Source organism: Pelodiscus sinensis, chromosome 14, assembly GCF_049634645.1.
Source record: "Pelodiscus sinensis isolate JC-2024 chromosome 14, ASM4963464v1, whole genome shotgun sequence".
Taxonomy (NCBI): Eukaryota; Metazoa; Chordata; order Testudines; family Trionychidae; genus Pelodiscus; species Pelodiscus sinensis.
Genome location: NC_134724.1, coordinates 7,305,780 through 7,321,529, shown reverse-complemented (window position 1 = coordinate 7,321,529; position 15,750 = coordinate 7,305,780). Strand labels below are relative to the sequence as shown.

Below are 15,750 nucleotides of genomic sequence, written 5' to 3'. Positions count from 1 at the left end.
TCTCTACTAAACCTAGCATTTCTCGTTTATAACAGAGGCTTCCTTTGTGCCACTGGGGCATATGCTGACCCAGAAAATAGCGTATCAAATTGCAACAGGCCTTGCCTACCTGCATAAGAAGAACATCATATTCTGTGACCTAAAATCTGACAATATTTTAGTGTGGTCCCTGGATATTAAAGAGCATGTCAACATCAAACTGTCTGACTATGGGATTTCTAGACAGTCATTCCATGAAGGAGCTCTTGGAGTGGAAGGCACTCCTGGTTACCAAGCCCCAGAGATTAGGCCTCGAATCGTCTATGATGAAAAGGTAATTAAGAAATTTCTATTGAAGAGGCACATTTCTCATCTGTAACCCAATGAGAAAGATGCTCACCAAGACCCTTAATGTAGCTTTCTCACACCTGCTGACAAAAAACAAGGTTTTCAGAAATAGGTGTCTAAAGTTGTGCTCCTGAATCCATATTTAGGCACGTAGGCAAATAGCTTGATTTTTCAGAGGTGCCCGACAACTTCCCATCAGTGGGAGCTGCAAGTTGTTCAGCACCTCTGAAAAATCAGGCCATTTATTTAGTTGCCTAACTATGGATTTAGGAATCTTAATTTGAGGCACCCATTTCTAAAAATGCTGGCCCAAATAGAGATCTGATTAAATAGAATTGCTGGGGAGGAAACTTTCTGTGTCATTGTGTTAACTGTCCACGAGACCAAAGCAAGACATATGCATACTGGACTCTGTATTCGTAACACCAACTGCAACTAGATGGGAAACGTCTGTATGTGCCAGGAAAGATTCCCTGGGAACACAGCTATTTGGACTCTTCATTTAGGTCAATTCATTCTTTCTAGAAGAAATTAGCCAGCCTAACAGCTATGCAAACGCTTAAGAGGTGCATAAGCCTGGCCCCTCCACACAGGAGTGCATACATATCCTTAATATCCTGCTGATTTTGTTGTACTTCTTAATGCTTGTTTTTATGTATTGTTTGGTTTCCATCACTGCTGTCGATATTATATCTCAAATTCTAGAAAACAATAAAACTCCCTTCAAAAAATAAATAAATAGCCATACCTCATCCTCATCCATGAGGGGAGTTTTGTGCTTAACTGTGTGATATTTGCCTTAGGTGGACATGTTTTCCTATGGAATGGTCCTGTATGAACTGTTGTCTGGACAGCGCCCTGTGCTTGGACAACATCAGCTTCAGATTGCTAAGAAGCTGTCCAAAGGGATCCGTCCCATTCTGGGGCAGCCGGGGGAAGTGCAGTTCTACAGGATGCAGACACTTATGATGGAATGTTGGGACACTAAGCCAGAAAAGGTACAAGACAGGGATGACAATTGGTACTTTTTGACCATTTATCTACTGCTTGTAACAGAGGCCATCCTGCAGCACCCTCTCCTACATGCTAACGGCCAGATTCTCAGCTGGTGTAAATGGATACTACTCAAGTGACATCAATGGCAGGCCACACATTTATACCTGCTGGTAGTTGGGACCTAACTTCCATTGACTTTAGTATGGGTTTCATGAATGGAGTCTCTGTATGCTTACCCTTAAGGTGAAATCATGGTCCAAAGAAATCAATGGCAAAACTCTCATTGACTTCAGTGGGGCAAGAGTCCACCCTTAATTACTAAAAACCACTGATGTGTCATGCTGTGAATACAGCTAGAAGAAATTCAGCAGCTTTGAAAAGAAGGCACCATGGGTCGGAAAAGGATTTCAAATATAAAAGGAGATTACATTGTGCTACATCTTACATCTTTCTGTAATTACGTACAGACACTTATACTCTCTGATAAGTGTGGCTGTCTTCTCTAAATGCTGAAAGAGCAAGAGAATCATAGATAAAATCATAATGGGGAAAGCAAGGAAGAGGAGTGGAAGGAGAGAGATCTGCCTTGATTCTTGTTATTTATGTTTCTTTTACACTGAAGTGCAAAACTCAGGCAACAGCCGTGGGACATATTTTGAAAGAAGTTTAAGGGATTTGGGTGCAAATTTGAGCACCTAACTCTCCTAGGTTCTTTTCAGATCCCCAGCATAAACTATAGATGTTATAAACAGTAATTATTATAAATGTATTGTTAATTCTTGACCTGCAAAATACATGTCATTCAGTGTATTTGTGGCTTTTTTTTTCTTCAGCGCCCATTGGCCATTTCTGTTGTAGGACAGTTGAAAGATCCTACCTTTCCTACTTTCATGTACCTGCTGTGTTGTGGGAAGCAATCTTCCTTCTTCTCTTCCCAAGGACAAGAGTACACTGTGGTATTCTGGGACGGGAAGGAAGATACCAGGTAGAGAGCTTGTTTTTATCCCTTAAACTTCTTTTCATCCTTTTTGATTTAACATAGATACTTTCAACGTAGCACTCGTACCAGGGGGCCATAGGGAAGGAAAGTGAAAGTGAATTAGGAGCACTTCCAAAAATACATAGAACACTATTTTCCCAGACTGCTTTAACTAGTAATCTGTCAGTGATTATTTCAGAATGAATATTACTGAGCTTAACTCAGCTTCAAATTATCAGGTTTAGGAGCCTGTAATAATGGATGGAGTATTGGCACATGAGACTAGATCTGATCTTCTTTTGCTAATGAGGCCATTTGACACTAAACTTTTCCTAACTGAGGGACCGATTCAGCATTCCAGGCCTATTCAGCAAAGCACTTAAGCCTGTGTTTAAGTCCAATTGAAATAATTGGACTTAACCCCATGCCTTAAGTTTAGTATATACTTAAGTTTTTTACTGAATAGGAATGGACTTAATAAGCAAGTGCTTAAATGGGACCTGATGCTGGTGTTTGATTCAAGAACATGCTTCTTACTGCTGGTCAAACTGCCTTTTATGAATAATATTCATTATGAATTTGTAACCCCTTTTTGTATTTGCAAACCATTCATCAGCTGATCCTGATTTTCTAGGCAGATATTCGCTATTAGCAAGTATTTGCAAAATGGTAGGGGTAAATAATTTTGGTTCTGCATGTTAGTCATGAACTGTTTACTTTCACTCTGTGTCATTCATGCCATTTGGTTGGTTGGTTGCTTAAGCCTTATGGTATTTATTTCTGCTCTCTGATTGGATAACTAAACCATTTTAGATAGGTGAGTAACAGGATATGCACATCTGGAAACATTTCAGAACATATAGCTATTCATGCTAAAATAGGTGCAACTTCTGGGTTTCATAGACATATTTTTGAATACTCATGGTTTGTTAAAAAACCTATTGAAATGTGACCCCCAGTGAAACAAACGTACTGCTTTTATTCACTAAAATATTCATTAATCAAATGTTTTAAAATTATTTTACCATCTCAAGGATCTTTAGCCTTTCTTGATGTGTCACTTCTTTTATTTAGGCAGCAAAATAATCAGAGTAACAAGACAATTGCTGAAGTACACTTTGCGAGAAAGTAGCAGAAAGCACTTCAAAGTGTCTGAATTTTCTCCCTCTATGATATACTTCCCCTTTCCCCAAAAAAGATTAAGAGCATTTTGTTCATCTGCAGGATGATGGATAGCTCGCGAGCCGACCATATGTGTGACCCAGTCAAACACATTAGGTGATCTCCAAATTGTACAATGCAAACACATTAATTGCAATTACCTGTTAATGCTGTTTTACTATTGGCATCGTTGCTGTAACAAATTACATTTCCTCCGTTCAGAAACTACACGGTGGTGAATACAGAGAAAGGACTCATAGAAGTGGAGAGAATGAGCTGCCCAGGAATGAAGTTATGCTGCCAGTTAAAAATTCAGAGTGCCCTATGGACTGCCACAGAGGTAAATGTTATCCGAAAGTTGAGCGCTCTTCTTGTTAGTTGTGTGCACTTCATAAACTCATAGACTTTAAGGTCAGAAGCGACCATTTTGATCATCTAGTCTGACCTCCTGCACAATGCAGGCCACAGAATCTCACCCACCCACTGCTAGAATAATCTTCTCACCTGTATCTCAGATATTGAAGTCCTTGAAACGATGGTTCAAAGACCCCAAGATGCAGAGAATCCTCCCGCTAGTGACCCGTGCCCCATGCTACAGAGGAAGGCGAAAAACCTCCAGGGCTTCCTTTCCCTGTTGGAAAAATCTTTTCTGTGTGTGTTCTAAAGAAACATGGACTTAGCTTAATAAATTAGTAATGTAAAGCTCAGAGAATCAGTACAACAATGAGTGTCTCCAATGGGAAGTCAAACTTCACATCTGCTTTCTCACTGGTGTATTGTTTCCACCGGTCATTAGCTAGTATTTAGAGCAGGGGTGGGCAACAAAATGGCTTAGCCCCTGGTGGGCTGCTGCCGCTATATTTATCTGCACCTCCGCAGGTCTGGGCGATCACATCTCCCATTGGCTGGGAATGGCGATATGCGGCTCTGCTGTTCTGAATGAAATGTGGAAACAACAGCAGTCCAGCATAAAACTGTCCCAGGTTATAGCACATCAGTACTGAGGGATCTGTCGGGTAAAGAATCCTGTCTGAAAGTGACAAGGAACAGAGATGGAAGAAAACACATTGAGACTGGCGATTTAAAAATAAGGGAGTTGAAAATCAATGGGATATGGGTACCCAGCTCTTCTAGGTTGATTAAAATCCCTGGCTAAGAAGATAAGACCAAGATAGCACGGTGGATTTATCTCTCTAGGTCCCTATCTACTCTTCAGGCAGAACCATGTTGAGTGCAACTAGGTTCTGACACAAAACAAAAATGTTCTTGTGAAACCTGTTGAACTATTACAAATGAATTCCTAAAAGTTAGAGCTTCACAAATAGAAAGGGGGCTAAATGAATTGGGTGAATTATCTGTATTAAGTAACTCAACCAGTTGTATTTGCATATGTATGCACATTAGAGCTGAGTGAAAATTGGAATTTATATCCTGCAGGCAATTCTGATATGTTGACATTTTATTTGTCCTGAATTAAGTCAAAAAAGTCAAAGTAGAGGCATTTTTTCACAGAAAGAAATCTCAGAAAAAATGTACATGTAAAAAGGTTGGATTTTATTTTGACATTTTGGATTTAAAATGAAACATTTTGACATATCCAAGATGAGATATTTTGTTTCAGCTTGAACAAAAATTAAGCGTTTAGTTTAAATCACTTCAACATTAAACTACATTTATCTCCATATGGTGCCATACCACTTCCTCCGAGCTGTAGTTCTGATTTTCCATGTCCTCATTTTTGTATGGGCTGGGCATCCTGGCTGAAATACATATTCAGTGATGCACCCTGCAGCTTGGTCAGCGAGGAAACTGCAAGTCTCAGAGCTGCAGCCACTTTACTCTGTATCTGCAAAAACAGTGAGGAGTCTGTGGCAACTTAAAAACTGAGAGATTTATTTAAGCATAAGCTTTTGTGGGTAAAAACCACTTGGATGCATTGGAGTGGAAATTACAGAGGCAGGGGTGTGTGTATATCTCTATATATCTATAGATAGATAGATATGTACTAGGGATGTTAGATATTGGGTAATTGAGTAGTCATGTAGCCGCATGAATTCTTATCGGTGACACAACTATTCGATAGTCCCCAGGGGCAGGGCTGGCAGCCAGTGTGCTCTGGACCCACTCCTAGAGAGCCCCCTGCCATCCCTCACTTCTGTCTCTGTATCATAAGCAACAGTGCGGGGTGCCAGGTGAGAGTCGATCAGCCAGGGGAGCCAGTCTAAAAAAACAGTTCCCCGTGCAGACTGGCTGCCTGCCGCCCCATGCTGCTACCTCTTATACAGAGTCAGAAGCACGGGATGGCAGCAGCCCCTGTTCATGGGGGTCTGAGCTCCTTGCAGACAGAGGCTGCAGCTGGGAGGGAGGGAAAGGAGTGGGCGAGGTTGATATGAAGCAGCCTCTATCCACGGCATCCCAGGTTGGTAGCGGACAGTGCAGGTCTGGCAGCAGCCCCTGTCCGTGGGGGGTCTGAGCTTCCCATGGACAGAGACTGCTCTGCTTCCTACAGGGGCTGCTGCTGCAAAGCAGCCTCTTCTCATGGCAGGCCCAGGCTTTCTGTGGACAGAGTCTACTTCGTGGCAGCCTCCTTTTCCTCCCTCTCCTACTGCTGCCTCTGATAGAGGCAGCAATGTGGTGGAGGGGAAGGCAACACTGCAGAGCTAGTGCTGGGGGGAACTGGCTTTTAAGCAGAAATGCGTGTAGCCAACAAAATTAACTGATAAGGCTTATCAGTTAATCGTATAGTTGACTACACGTTGTGGTCCCTAATATATACTAGTATATCAAAAGAAAGGAGTTACTTGTCAAAGGTAGGACCAGTCTCAAGGAGGCCAATTCAGTCAGGATAGATGTGGCTCACTCTCAGCAGCTGATAGGGAGGTGTGACTATGAAGAGAGGGAAAATTGCCTTAGTAGTGAGAGAACCATTCTAAATCCTTATTCAGTCCTAATTTGATCATGTAACATTTGCAAATGAATTGCAGCTCTGCTGTTTCTCTTTGTAGTCTGGTTATGAAGTTTTTTGTAGAAGGATGGCTACTTTTATATCCATTACTGAATGTGCAGGGAGGTTAAAGTGTTTTCCTACTTGTTTTTGTATGTTATCTTTATCAATGTCTGATTTGTGCCCATTTATCCTTTGGCGCAGAGACTGTCCTCTTTGCCCAGTGTCTAAATTACAACTCCTTCAAGGCAACGAAACACCACAGGAGATGCAGCTTTACATTGAACTGACTTGAAACAGTTAGGTTCAGTTCAGCAAGCTAATCAAAAGAATATATGTAATTTTGATTTTCCTGGCAGAAAATTCCCTACCAGTGCTAGTAGATGTGAACTGGGTAACATAAAGACAAAATAAAACATCAGGGAGAGGACCTTTAAGATAAAAGTTGGCCAGAAAAGAACAAACTTAAATCCATATTGGAGATTTTTGACCTCCAGAAATATAAATTGGACAGTTCTATAGGAGACAAATTTAAGACAATTTACCTGATAATGTGAAAAGCGGTTAAGTTAAATTATGACTGAATTAAACATAATTTCATTTGCTCTTGTTCATTTGCAGGACCAGAAGATTTATGTGTATGGCTTACAAGGCATGTGTCCTTTAAACACTCCACAAAAGGGATTAGACACTCCGGCTACTGTAAGCTGCTTCTTAGCAGTGCCTGTTGTAAAAAAGGTAAAGAGGAATGTTTCTCACAATTGGAAAAGCATATCAGTGAAATTAAAACCTCTATTTATGGAACCAGGAGCCCAAGAATATGCTGTTTTTCACTGTCCTCTGCATAGCAAAAGGACATTGCTGTAACTCCTCTATAGTAAAACTTGCTGGCAGAGCAAAAAGAGCAATTTGCAGATCTCTGTGTCCAAGCCACGGAGAGCAGAGGCCTGAAAATGGTAGAGGGGAGAACCTGAGGTTTAGAAACGGCACTTCAGAACTTTCTGGGAAAGTAGTCAAAATACACCTGCTTTCTTGCCATTGAAGCTTTCCAGCTGCATTTCCACTTTATCATTAAAAAAAAAATATTGTAAGCGAATGAGAAAAATGGGTAGATGGGAAGTGACTGAGTGATTAGAATAGATATTGACTAATCCACATAGAAGGACACGAGCATTTCTTTTAAGTGCATATTGGTTGGACAGTCTACATGCATGCAGTGTACAGGAGGCCCCCGAGATGTGACCGCCCGAGTTCCGACCCCCCACACTTACAACCATTTTTGTAAGTGCGGAAGGGGCCAGAAACCCCCGACTTACGTCCTCAGCACACATTTATGACAGCGCACAGCGCCTATCGTAAATGGAGGGTTTGAGTTACGATGCCCCCGACTTGCGATGCTTTCCCCGGAACTGATCACGTCACAAGTTGGGGGCCTCCTGTATACATATCACTTATGCCTTAGCGACACATCTTTTTTCCTTGGGTTGGGAATTTGGATACAACAAAATATCAGGTTAGGATATTATCTCTCGTAGGTAATAACAAAGGGAGGCATTATGTGGTATAGAGCTCATAATCTTATTTTTTGGAGACATTTGAAGCCCTATCCTCAGCACGCTCTTAAAGGAAATGTGGCATTGTGACATTATTGGCTATTGCAAAATATTTATATATAAACATGTTCTGATTGGTTAGATTATCCTCAGTTTTACCTGTAACAATCTAGAGTGAAAACAACACATTATTATTCATTTATTTTCAATATTTCTAATTACATAAAAGCTTATCAGAGCGTACTACGCCAAGAGAGCCTATGTTTATTAACTGCACAACACAGTTTTCACAGAGGTTGTAGGGGATTATTTGATTATGTGCCCATTACTGTGTTATAGGGATGTAATAGTGTAGTTGATTAACCGATTAACCAATAAGCAAAAGCTTATATGTTAATACTATAGACTACATGCATTCTCCTCCCCCCGAGTAAATTTTTTGGCAGGCTGGCCAGTAGCCTGGCTCAGTCCCGGCTTGCGCCAGGTCCAGGACCTACCCCTGCTGTGTCTCTGCATTTAAAGTGTATTAGGAGCCTGGCAGGCAGGCAGCCTGGTTCAGTTCCGGCTCACGCCGGGTCCGGGAGATCTGAAATCACCTCACTCGCCCACACTGGGATTGCAGCCAACCTGCACTTCTGCCTCTGTATCTGAGGCAGTAGCATGGAGCAACAGGTAGACAGTCCGTGAGGGGCGCTGGTTTTTAAACTGGCTCCCCTTGTGGACCAGTTCCCGCCTGGCACCCCACACTGCTGCCTCTGATACAGAGGCAGCAACGGGGAGTGCTAGGGGGCTCGTTGGGAGTGGGACCAGAGCGCACTGGCTGCTGGCTCCACCCCCGAGGACTATAGAATAGTCGAATAACTAATACAAATTCATTAGGTTAATTGACTATTCAATTAACCAATATTTAACATCCCTATTGTGTTACTGTGCATTTCTGTTCAGCGGCTCAGAGTGCTAAAGGTGTGAGTTTTACTTACAAGGTGCATGGACCTGGGGCTAGCACAGGAATTAATTTCACCCCTGTGAGGCTGCTTTCTGTTGACTTTTTTCCCGTCTCCCAAAGCTACAGAGTTTTTCCTCCACAATGTTAGATGCCTGATACCTCATTTATCTTTCTTCTGCTACTTTGTATTTTGTCCAAAGAAGTAGAATGTCTGTCATTTTGAGGCTTTCTGCTGTCAGTCTGATTACAGTTCTGTGGGATTTCTAGTGTGTTTTGGGTCTCCAGGTTTATCATTCCAGATTGAGATAGGTCTAATGAATGTAATAAATAGTTCAAGGCCCTGCAATAATATTGAAGTGAGACTGTTCTCCCGTCCCACTCTGCCCCTCTCCGTGCCTCCATATAAGTCTTTGCAGCAGAATTCTTCATAGGCCATTTTTTCCTCCTTTCTGTGAACACTTATCTGTGTATGTCCAGGTCAATAACCAGGAGGAAATTCAGGCAAGGTCTGCAAGAATCTAAACTGTTTACAAGAGTTGACAATTTTGCTCAGTAAGAATCAGAAGGCCTGTCGTGTTAAGCTGTCGAGCTCTCTGTACAGAATGAGCCTCTGGGAAAAAAAATCTAGTGGAGAAAAGAATCTTTCATTGAGGTGGATGGGAACATCGGCCTTTTCCAAGTACAAGAGCCAGCTAGCTGATGAAACCTGCAGTAACACGCAGTCATATCACTACCCTGAGATTTTCCTCAAAGGGAAGTACTTTTGACTGGCTACATTTGAGATGTCAGATCCAAATAATAGTTTCCCATGCCTCTTTTCTCATCCAAAGGAAACATCATAGATACTTGAAAGAAGCAGAGTGAAGCCCTGAAAATAAACTCTCCCCCTCAAAAGACCCCCAGAACAAAACAGATGAAAGTGTAACTTTGGAGGTTAATTTTTACAATTAATGATTATGACCAGATAACAATAAAACTCTCCAGATCCCCCCCCACCTTAAAGCAAATTACGTTCCAATCTGTTTTCAGTATTTTCTCAAAGAAAAGCATGAGAGAGGTTTGAACGTGTGTCAGGACCTGGCCTCCATCAGAGCCTAGAACACATGAAAACAAATTTGCATGTAAAGGCTATAGCCTGCCAACATCGTCTGTGCCAGAAGGATCAGCCAGGGAAGTGGGATGGGGGAGTGACAAAGTCTGTGTTTGAGGGCTTCATTTACCTGGGATCTGATGAATTCCAGAAGGCCTTAAACTATACACTGTACTGTGGTTGTGCAGACAGACCATCTTGGCATAGGCTCATCCTCTGTGCTATACAATACAGCACACGCCCCCATTTAGAGGCCATTCTCACTGGCACAGCTGGACTTTTGGCAGGCCAGAGGCTTCCAAGGCAGTTTTCTTTCTGTGTTTTCGTTGGCTCTTCTCTCAGCTAAAATGTTGAAAGTGAATTCTGAGAAAGTTACTTAATGTTGAGGCTGCTGAGCTGCTTGGCTTTGGTCGCTTTTTTAATGACATGGTTTGGAGACTGTGATGGGGGAGGACCCCCTGGGGACTGTCACCTGATGTGCCGAGACCCCACTGACCATGCCTTTCCTGACCGCCTGGGCACCCTGTAGCCCTGTCTTGCTGAGCCCAGCTCTCCAGCCTACTTCAGCACAGACACGGGCACAGGGCCACACCCCAAGGCTGCAGACACACACTGTAAGCAGCACAAGGTGAGACCCTTTCCCAGCACTCAAATACATAGCCCGTCTGAGAGCTGAACCCTTGATAAACCATTGTATGCTGCAGAAAGATCTCTACAGCATAAGCTCATGAAATTCTCCCTTTCAGTGAACAGACGGATATGCACAGACTCCATGCCCCCTCTCACAATTATTTACACTGGATTTATTAATAAACAAAAATGATTTTATTAAGAATAAAAGGTAGGATTTAAGTGGTTATAGGAGACAGTACATAGAACAAAGTAAGTTATTAAGCAAAATAAAAAAGAGAACACACGAGCTAAGCTTAATACACTAAAGCAGCTAGTTACTTGGAATATCTCACCCTAAAAGTTGTTCTGATAATCTTCACAGACTAGACATTCTTCCAGCCTGAGCCCAGTTCCTTCTTCGAATTCAGTCATCTTCCACAGGTTGGTCAGGAAGAACTGATGACCTGGATTACCTCACTCCCACACTTAAATAGGTTTTGCAAAAGGCGGGAATCTTTTGTGTTCTGTCTAAACTTTCCCTCTTCTCTTGCGGAAAAATGCAGCATCCAAGGTAGCTCCCAGCATCAGGTCACATGGCCACCTGTCTTGATAGGACCCACTATAGCCCCTCCTCCCAGGCTTACAGGAAAAAACCCAGTCTGTTCACAAATCATTGGTCTGAGTATAGGGCCATTAAGTTCCTTAAGTATTACTAATGGCCTTCACTTAGCATCTGAGCATGACTACATTAGTAACACAGGTTTATGTTTCATATTTCTAACTTCAAATACAGGAATGATACATGTATACAAATGGGATGATCCTATTCAGTAGATTACAACCTTTCCAACAATATCTCAGATGAAGTATCTCACATAAAGTATAGTCCACTTATGCCATATTCATAAGAATAGTTCCACAAAGAATATAGAATGCCCTGTGTCACCGAGGTGAGGGGAGTCACCAGTTCCTGCACCCCATCATCCCCACCGCCACTGCTATCTGCAGTCAGATGTGACTCTCACCAGAAGGTAGAACAGGTTTATTAGTTGATAGGGACACAGCATAGAACACGCTTGTCAGCACAGTAACTAGTACAGTACAATTCACCTTAGGGAGGGAGGGCTCAGAGCCAAGGGCCCTTACCCCCCTCCCTGTGGACCAAACCAGTGAGACTAACTCACACTCAGCAGCTCATCCCAGCCCTACAGCCAGCCCTGCCTCCCACCTTTGTCCTGCTTCCCGAGCAAAAGGTGGCACCTGGTCACACCCCCCCTCTCACGCTCAGGTTACAGAATCATCAGCCACTGTGTACATGGGGAAGGCTATCGCACAAAAATTCCCATCACCATCTAGGTATTAATGTAGTGCCCAGGGAAACTGAGGCACACGCACACAGGGTTACTACAGGACAGTAGAAATCACATGCACCATAACGAGGGGAATAAAATCCCTACAATCCCCACTTTGTCACGCCCTGTCACAGAGACGTCTACCTTATGTCCACCACCTCCCAACACGCTTGTGCCTTGATAGCATCAATGAAGTGGATAGCTCTTGTGAGTATGTGGCTTTCATAGCACTTGCATGCTAAGTGGCTGGCACCCTCACCTCAGGAGATGCAGTAACGAACATGGTTCAGGGCCCTTCTTCGGGCAGGAATTCTCATGCCTTGCTTTCCAAAGTGGTGAGGGCAGCCTCAGCGCCTGAATAAAACGCTTGAGTCATGCTGTGGCTGAGCATCAAATGGCTGCTGAATTTGCCTCCACAATGCTTGTGTTAAGGAAGTCAAATTGTTTTGTAATATTCCTTGGGATCTAATGGGCCCGATCCCCAGCAGTTACACCGCTTTGTGGACTTCAATGGAGTTATGCCGAATTATACACTCTGGCTTCATCTACACTGGCAGTTTCATGCGCAAGAACTCTTTTGCGGAAGAGTTCTTGTGCAAAAACTCTTCCAGAAGAGAGCGTCTACACTGGCATGTGCTTTTACGCAAAAGCAACCATGCCAGTGTAGATGCTCTCTTGCGCAAGAAAGCTTTGATGGCCATTTTAACCATAGGGCTTTCTTGCACAAGAAATTCCTGTTGCCTGTCTACGGTGGCCTCTTGCGCAAGAACAGTTGCGCAAGAGGGCTTATTCCTGAGCGGGAGCATCAGAATTCTTGCGCAAGAAGCCCTGATTTCATACATTAGAACGTCAGTTTACTTGCGCAAGAACACGCGGCCAGTGTAGACAGGCAGCAAGTTTTGCGCAAGAGCGGCCGCTTTGGCGCAAGATCGTGCCAGTGTAGACACAACCACTGAGAAGCTGGCCTACTGAATCGGAAAGCTGCCTTGTGCTGGTCTGTTGTAGCTGACGCTAACCAAGGAGATCAAATACACTTTTTATGATGCTAAACCAAAAGAAATACAGCACTTGCTAGTCAGACTGTCCTCTCCCAAGATGCTTAGTCATGGAGAAGTTTAAAAGCTCCTAACGGTGTCTCAGTGCTGGGGAAGGGTGGGAAGGGACACCATGGAAGGAATGAAAGGCTCCAGTTAAAGCCTGCTAAAATGTGGCCAGTAGAACTGCCTGAAAAATTCCCATCAAAATTCGTTTAAGATAAAGTGGCCTTCTGTGATGTCCTGTTTGGGAAAGCCCAGCCTGTGAATTACTGTGTTAACCCTCTACCACAGGAAAAGTGTGAGCTTTAAGGCTGCTACACTGTGTCAGCTCCCTGGTGCACCAGTCTGTCCGCCTTGCAGCAAACTCTTCAAGACTCGGGATAAGCCTGGTCTTGCACGTAACAATCAGTAAATCTCAGTTCCCCAGAGCTGTCCACTGCAGTGCTCCATCACTCACAATGGACACTCCCAGAAATGATGCGTTCGCTGCCTCCGAAAGGACAGCGCATGCATTAACCTGCCAGGTTAGCAGAAGAGTCACACGTAATACACAGCAGTGAGATTTGTAACAAAACAAGAATAGGTTTGTTAACAAAGAACAGACATCTAAGTGACACTAAGCCGGGGAGAGAGACAGGTCTGGCTATACATGAAATAAAATAGAACACTTTGTGTTATCTAAAGCTTAATCTTGGCATGTTCAAATCTGCCTAAACCATTTTCTTATTCACAGAAATACTTGTATAAAGTTACCAGCATCTCCATCCCTCCAGGCCAAGGGATCCACCTTTCACAGGCTCACAGACTGCTGTTCCCAGTGTCCCCTAAGTCACTCAAACATCTTTTCATTCCCCTTTATGTTCTGTATACAGATGTTGATTTTTTATGTCATCAGACCTAAATGGCCTATGCCTCACGGCCTTGTGTAACTTCCTTTCTCCCTGTGTGATAAGCTAAAATTTGTGGAGGTGCTTGGGCTAGAATTTCTTACTTATACTTGGCAGGAGGTTCTCTGGGAGGGCCCTTTACCTTGAAACTTATTGCCCCTAGTTTGGTCTGAAGGAGTCTGAATTTGCTGATCTTTTGGGCATGCTGCAAAGTACATGTTTGTAGCAGGGGTGAGTCCTGGTTTGAGGGTTGGTACCTTGGGAAGGTAAGGTACTTGTCAGGGTTTGGCTGGCCTGCTCCTTTGTCTGGGGAAGTATGGCCACAAGTCTGATGAGCAAGTGTTAACAGATACCGAATACCTGGGATAGACACCTTCTTACAGTCGGATACATTGGAACAGCCCAACTCTCCCCGTGTGAGGTGAGCATTATTCTGTTTCACAGACGGGGAAACCAACTCATAGGGAGGATTCTGGCATATGCCCACAGTTGCACATGGAGTCAGATTCCCACAATACCCATTTCCCCCTCTGACCACTGTCTCCTAGGTTTTCACTGTCATTGGGACAATCTGGCCACGCAGACGGTGTGACAAGCCATAATGTTCTCTCTCTTGCTCACTGCTTCGTTATGCTTTGAGCATTGTGCCGTAGTAGAGCAGTGTCGGAATAGCAATCTATGCTGTGCATAATTTGACATCTGACTTTGGTTGCCACACAGAGGAGACCCTCTTGGGTACGTCTAGACTACATGCCTCCGTCGACGGAGGTATGTAGATTAGCCAGATCGGCAGAGGGAAATGAAGCCGCGATTAAAATAATCGCGGCTTCATTTAAATTTAAATGGCTGCCCCGCTCTGCCGATCAGCTGTTTGTCGGCAGATCGGGGCAGTCTGGACACGCCGCGCCGACAAAGAAGCCTTTCTTGATCGGCACAGGTATGCCTCGTGAAACCAGGTTTACCTGTGCCGATCAAGAAAGGCTTCTTTGTCGGCGCGTCCAGACTGCCCCGATCTGCCGACAAACAGCTGATCGGCAGAGCGGGGCAGCCATTTAAATTTAAATGAAGCCACGATTATTTTAATCGCGGCTTCATTTCCCTCTGCCGATCTGGCTAATCTACATGCCTCCGTCGACGGAGGCATGTAGTCTAGACACACCCCTTGTGTTGAGCATGAGTGCAGCACAGAACTTTGTTTTGGCTAGGATGAAATCCATGCAGCATGCGACTTGCTCTCTGTGCTGTAAGTTGCCATAGCCATGAGTGTGTTCATTAATCATAGGGCATTTTTTATAAGTACCTTCAAATCCTCCATCATGCTTGTCAGCCTGTTCTCTGTAAGTTCTGCTGACATCTCCACATGTGTACAGCATAGCCTGGGGCCCCACGCCTGCACCCTTCATGTGGCCACTTCATTGGGATGACGCAAGAAGTCATTCTTCTGCTCTACTCTGTGCTGATTAGGCCTCAATTGGAGTATTGTGTCCAGTTCTGGGCACCGCATTTCAAGAAAGTTGTGGACAAATTGGAGAAGGTTCAGAGAAGAGCAACCAGAATGATTAAAGGTCTAGAGAACATGAGCTCTGAGGCAAGGCTGAAAGAATTGGGCTTGTTTAGTTTGGAAAGGAGAAGACTGATGGGGACATGATAACAGTTTTCAAGTATCTAAAAGGATGTTACAAGGAGGAGGGAGAAAAATTGTTCTCCTTGGCCTCTGAGGATAGGACGAGAAGCAATGGGCTTAAACTGCAGCAAGGGAGGTTTAGGTTGGACATTAGGAAAAACTTCCTACCTGTCAGGGTGGTTAAACACTGAGATGAATAAGTTGCCTAGGGAGGTTGTGGACTCTCCATCACTGGAGATGTT

General features: G+C 43.7%; 1 protein-coding gene and 1 long non-coding RNA gene across 6 annotated transcripts in view; one reads left to right on the top strand and one right to left on the bottom strand.

The window, feature by feature from the left end:
- The window catches only part of LRRK1 (leucine rich repeat kinase 1), a 149,119-nt gene that overhangs the window by 121,516 nt on the left and 11,853 nt on the right, over window positions 1-15,750 (top strand). For all 5 annotated transcript variants that reach the window (XM_075896927.1, XM_075896928.1, XM_014576607.3 and 2 more), the window contains 5 exons: window positions 36-313; window positions 1,131-1,325; window positions 2,157-2,308; window positions 3,686-3,803; window positions 7,029-7,145. In XM_075896927.1, coding sequence (XP_075753042.1) covers window positions 36-313; window positions 1,131-1,325; window positions 2,157-2,308; window positions 3,686-3,803; window positions 7,029-7,145 — 860 coding nt within the window. The remainder of the gene's footprint in view (window positions 1-35; window positions 314-1,130; window positions 1,326-2,156; window positions 2,309-3,685; window positions 3,804-7,028; window positions 7,146-15,750) is intronic.
- Window positions 4,798-15,750, bottom strand: part of LOC106732434 (uncharacterized) — a 94,793-nt gene continuing 83,840 nt past the window's right edge. Inside the window, exons 8-9 of the long non-coding RNA XR_012895703.1 lie at window positions 6,265-6,349; window positions 4,798-5,309 (exon numbers count right to left, since the gene is read on the bottom strand). This is a non-coding gene — a long non-coding RNA (uncharacterized LOC106732434). The remainder of the gene's footprint in view (window positions 5,310-6,264; window positions 6,350-15,750) is intronic.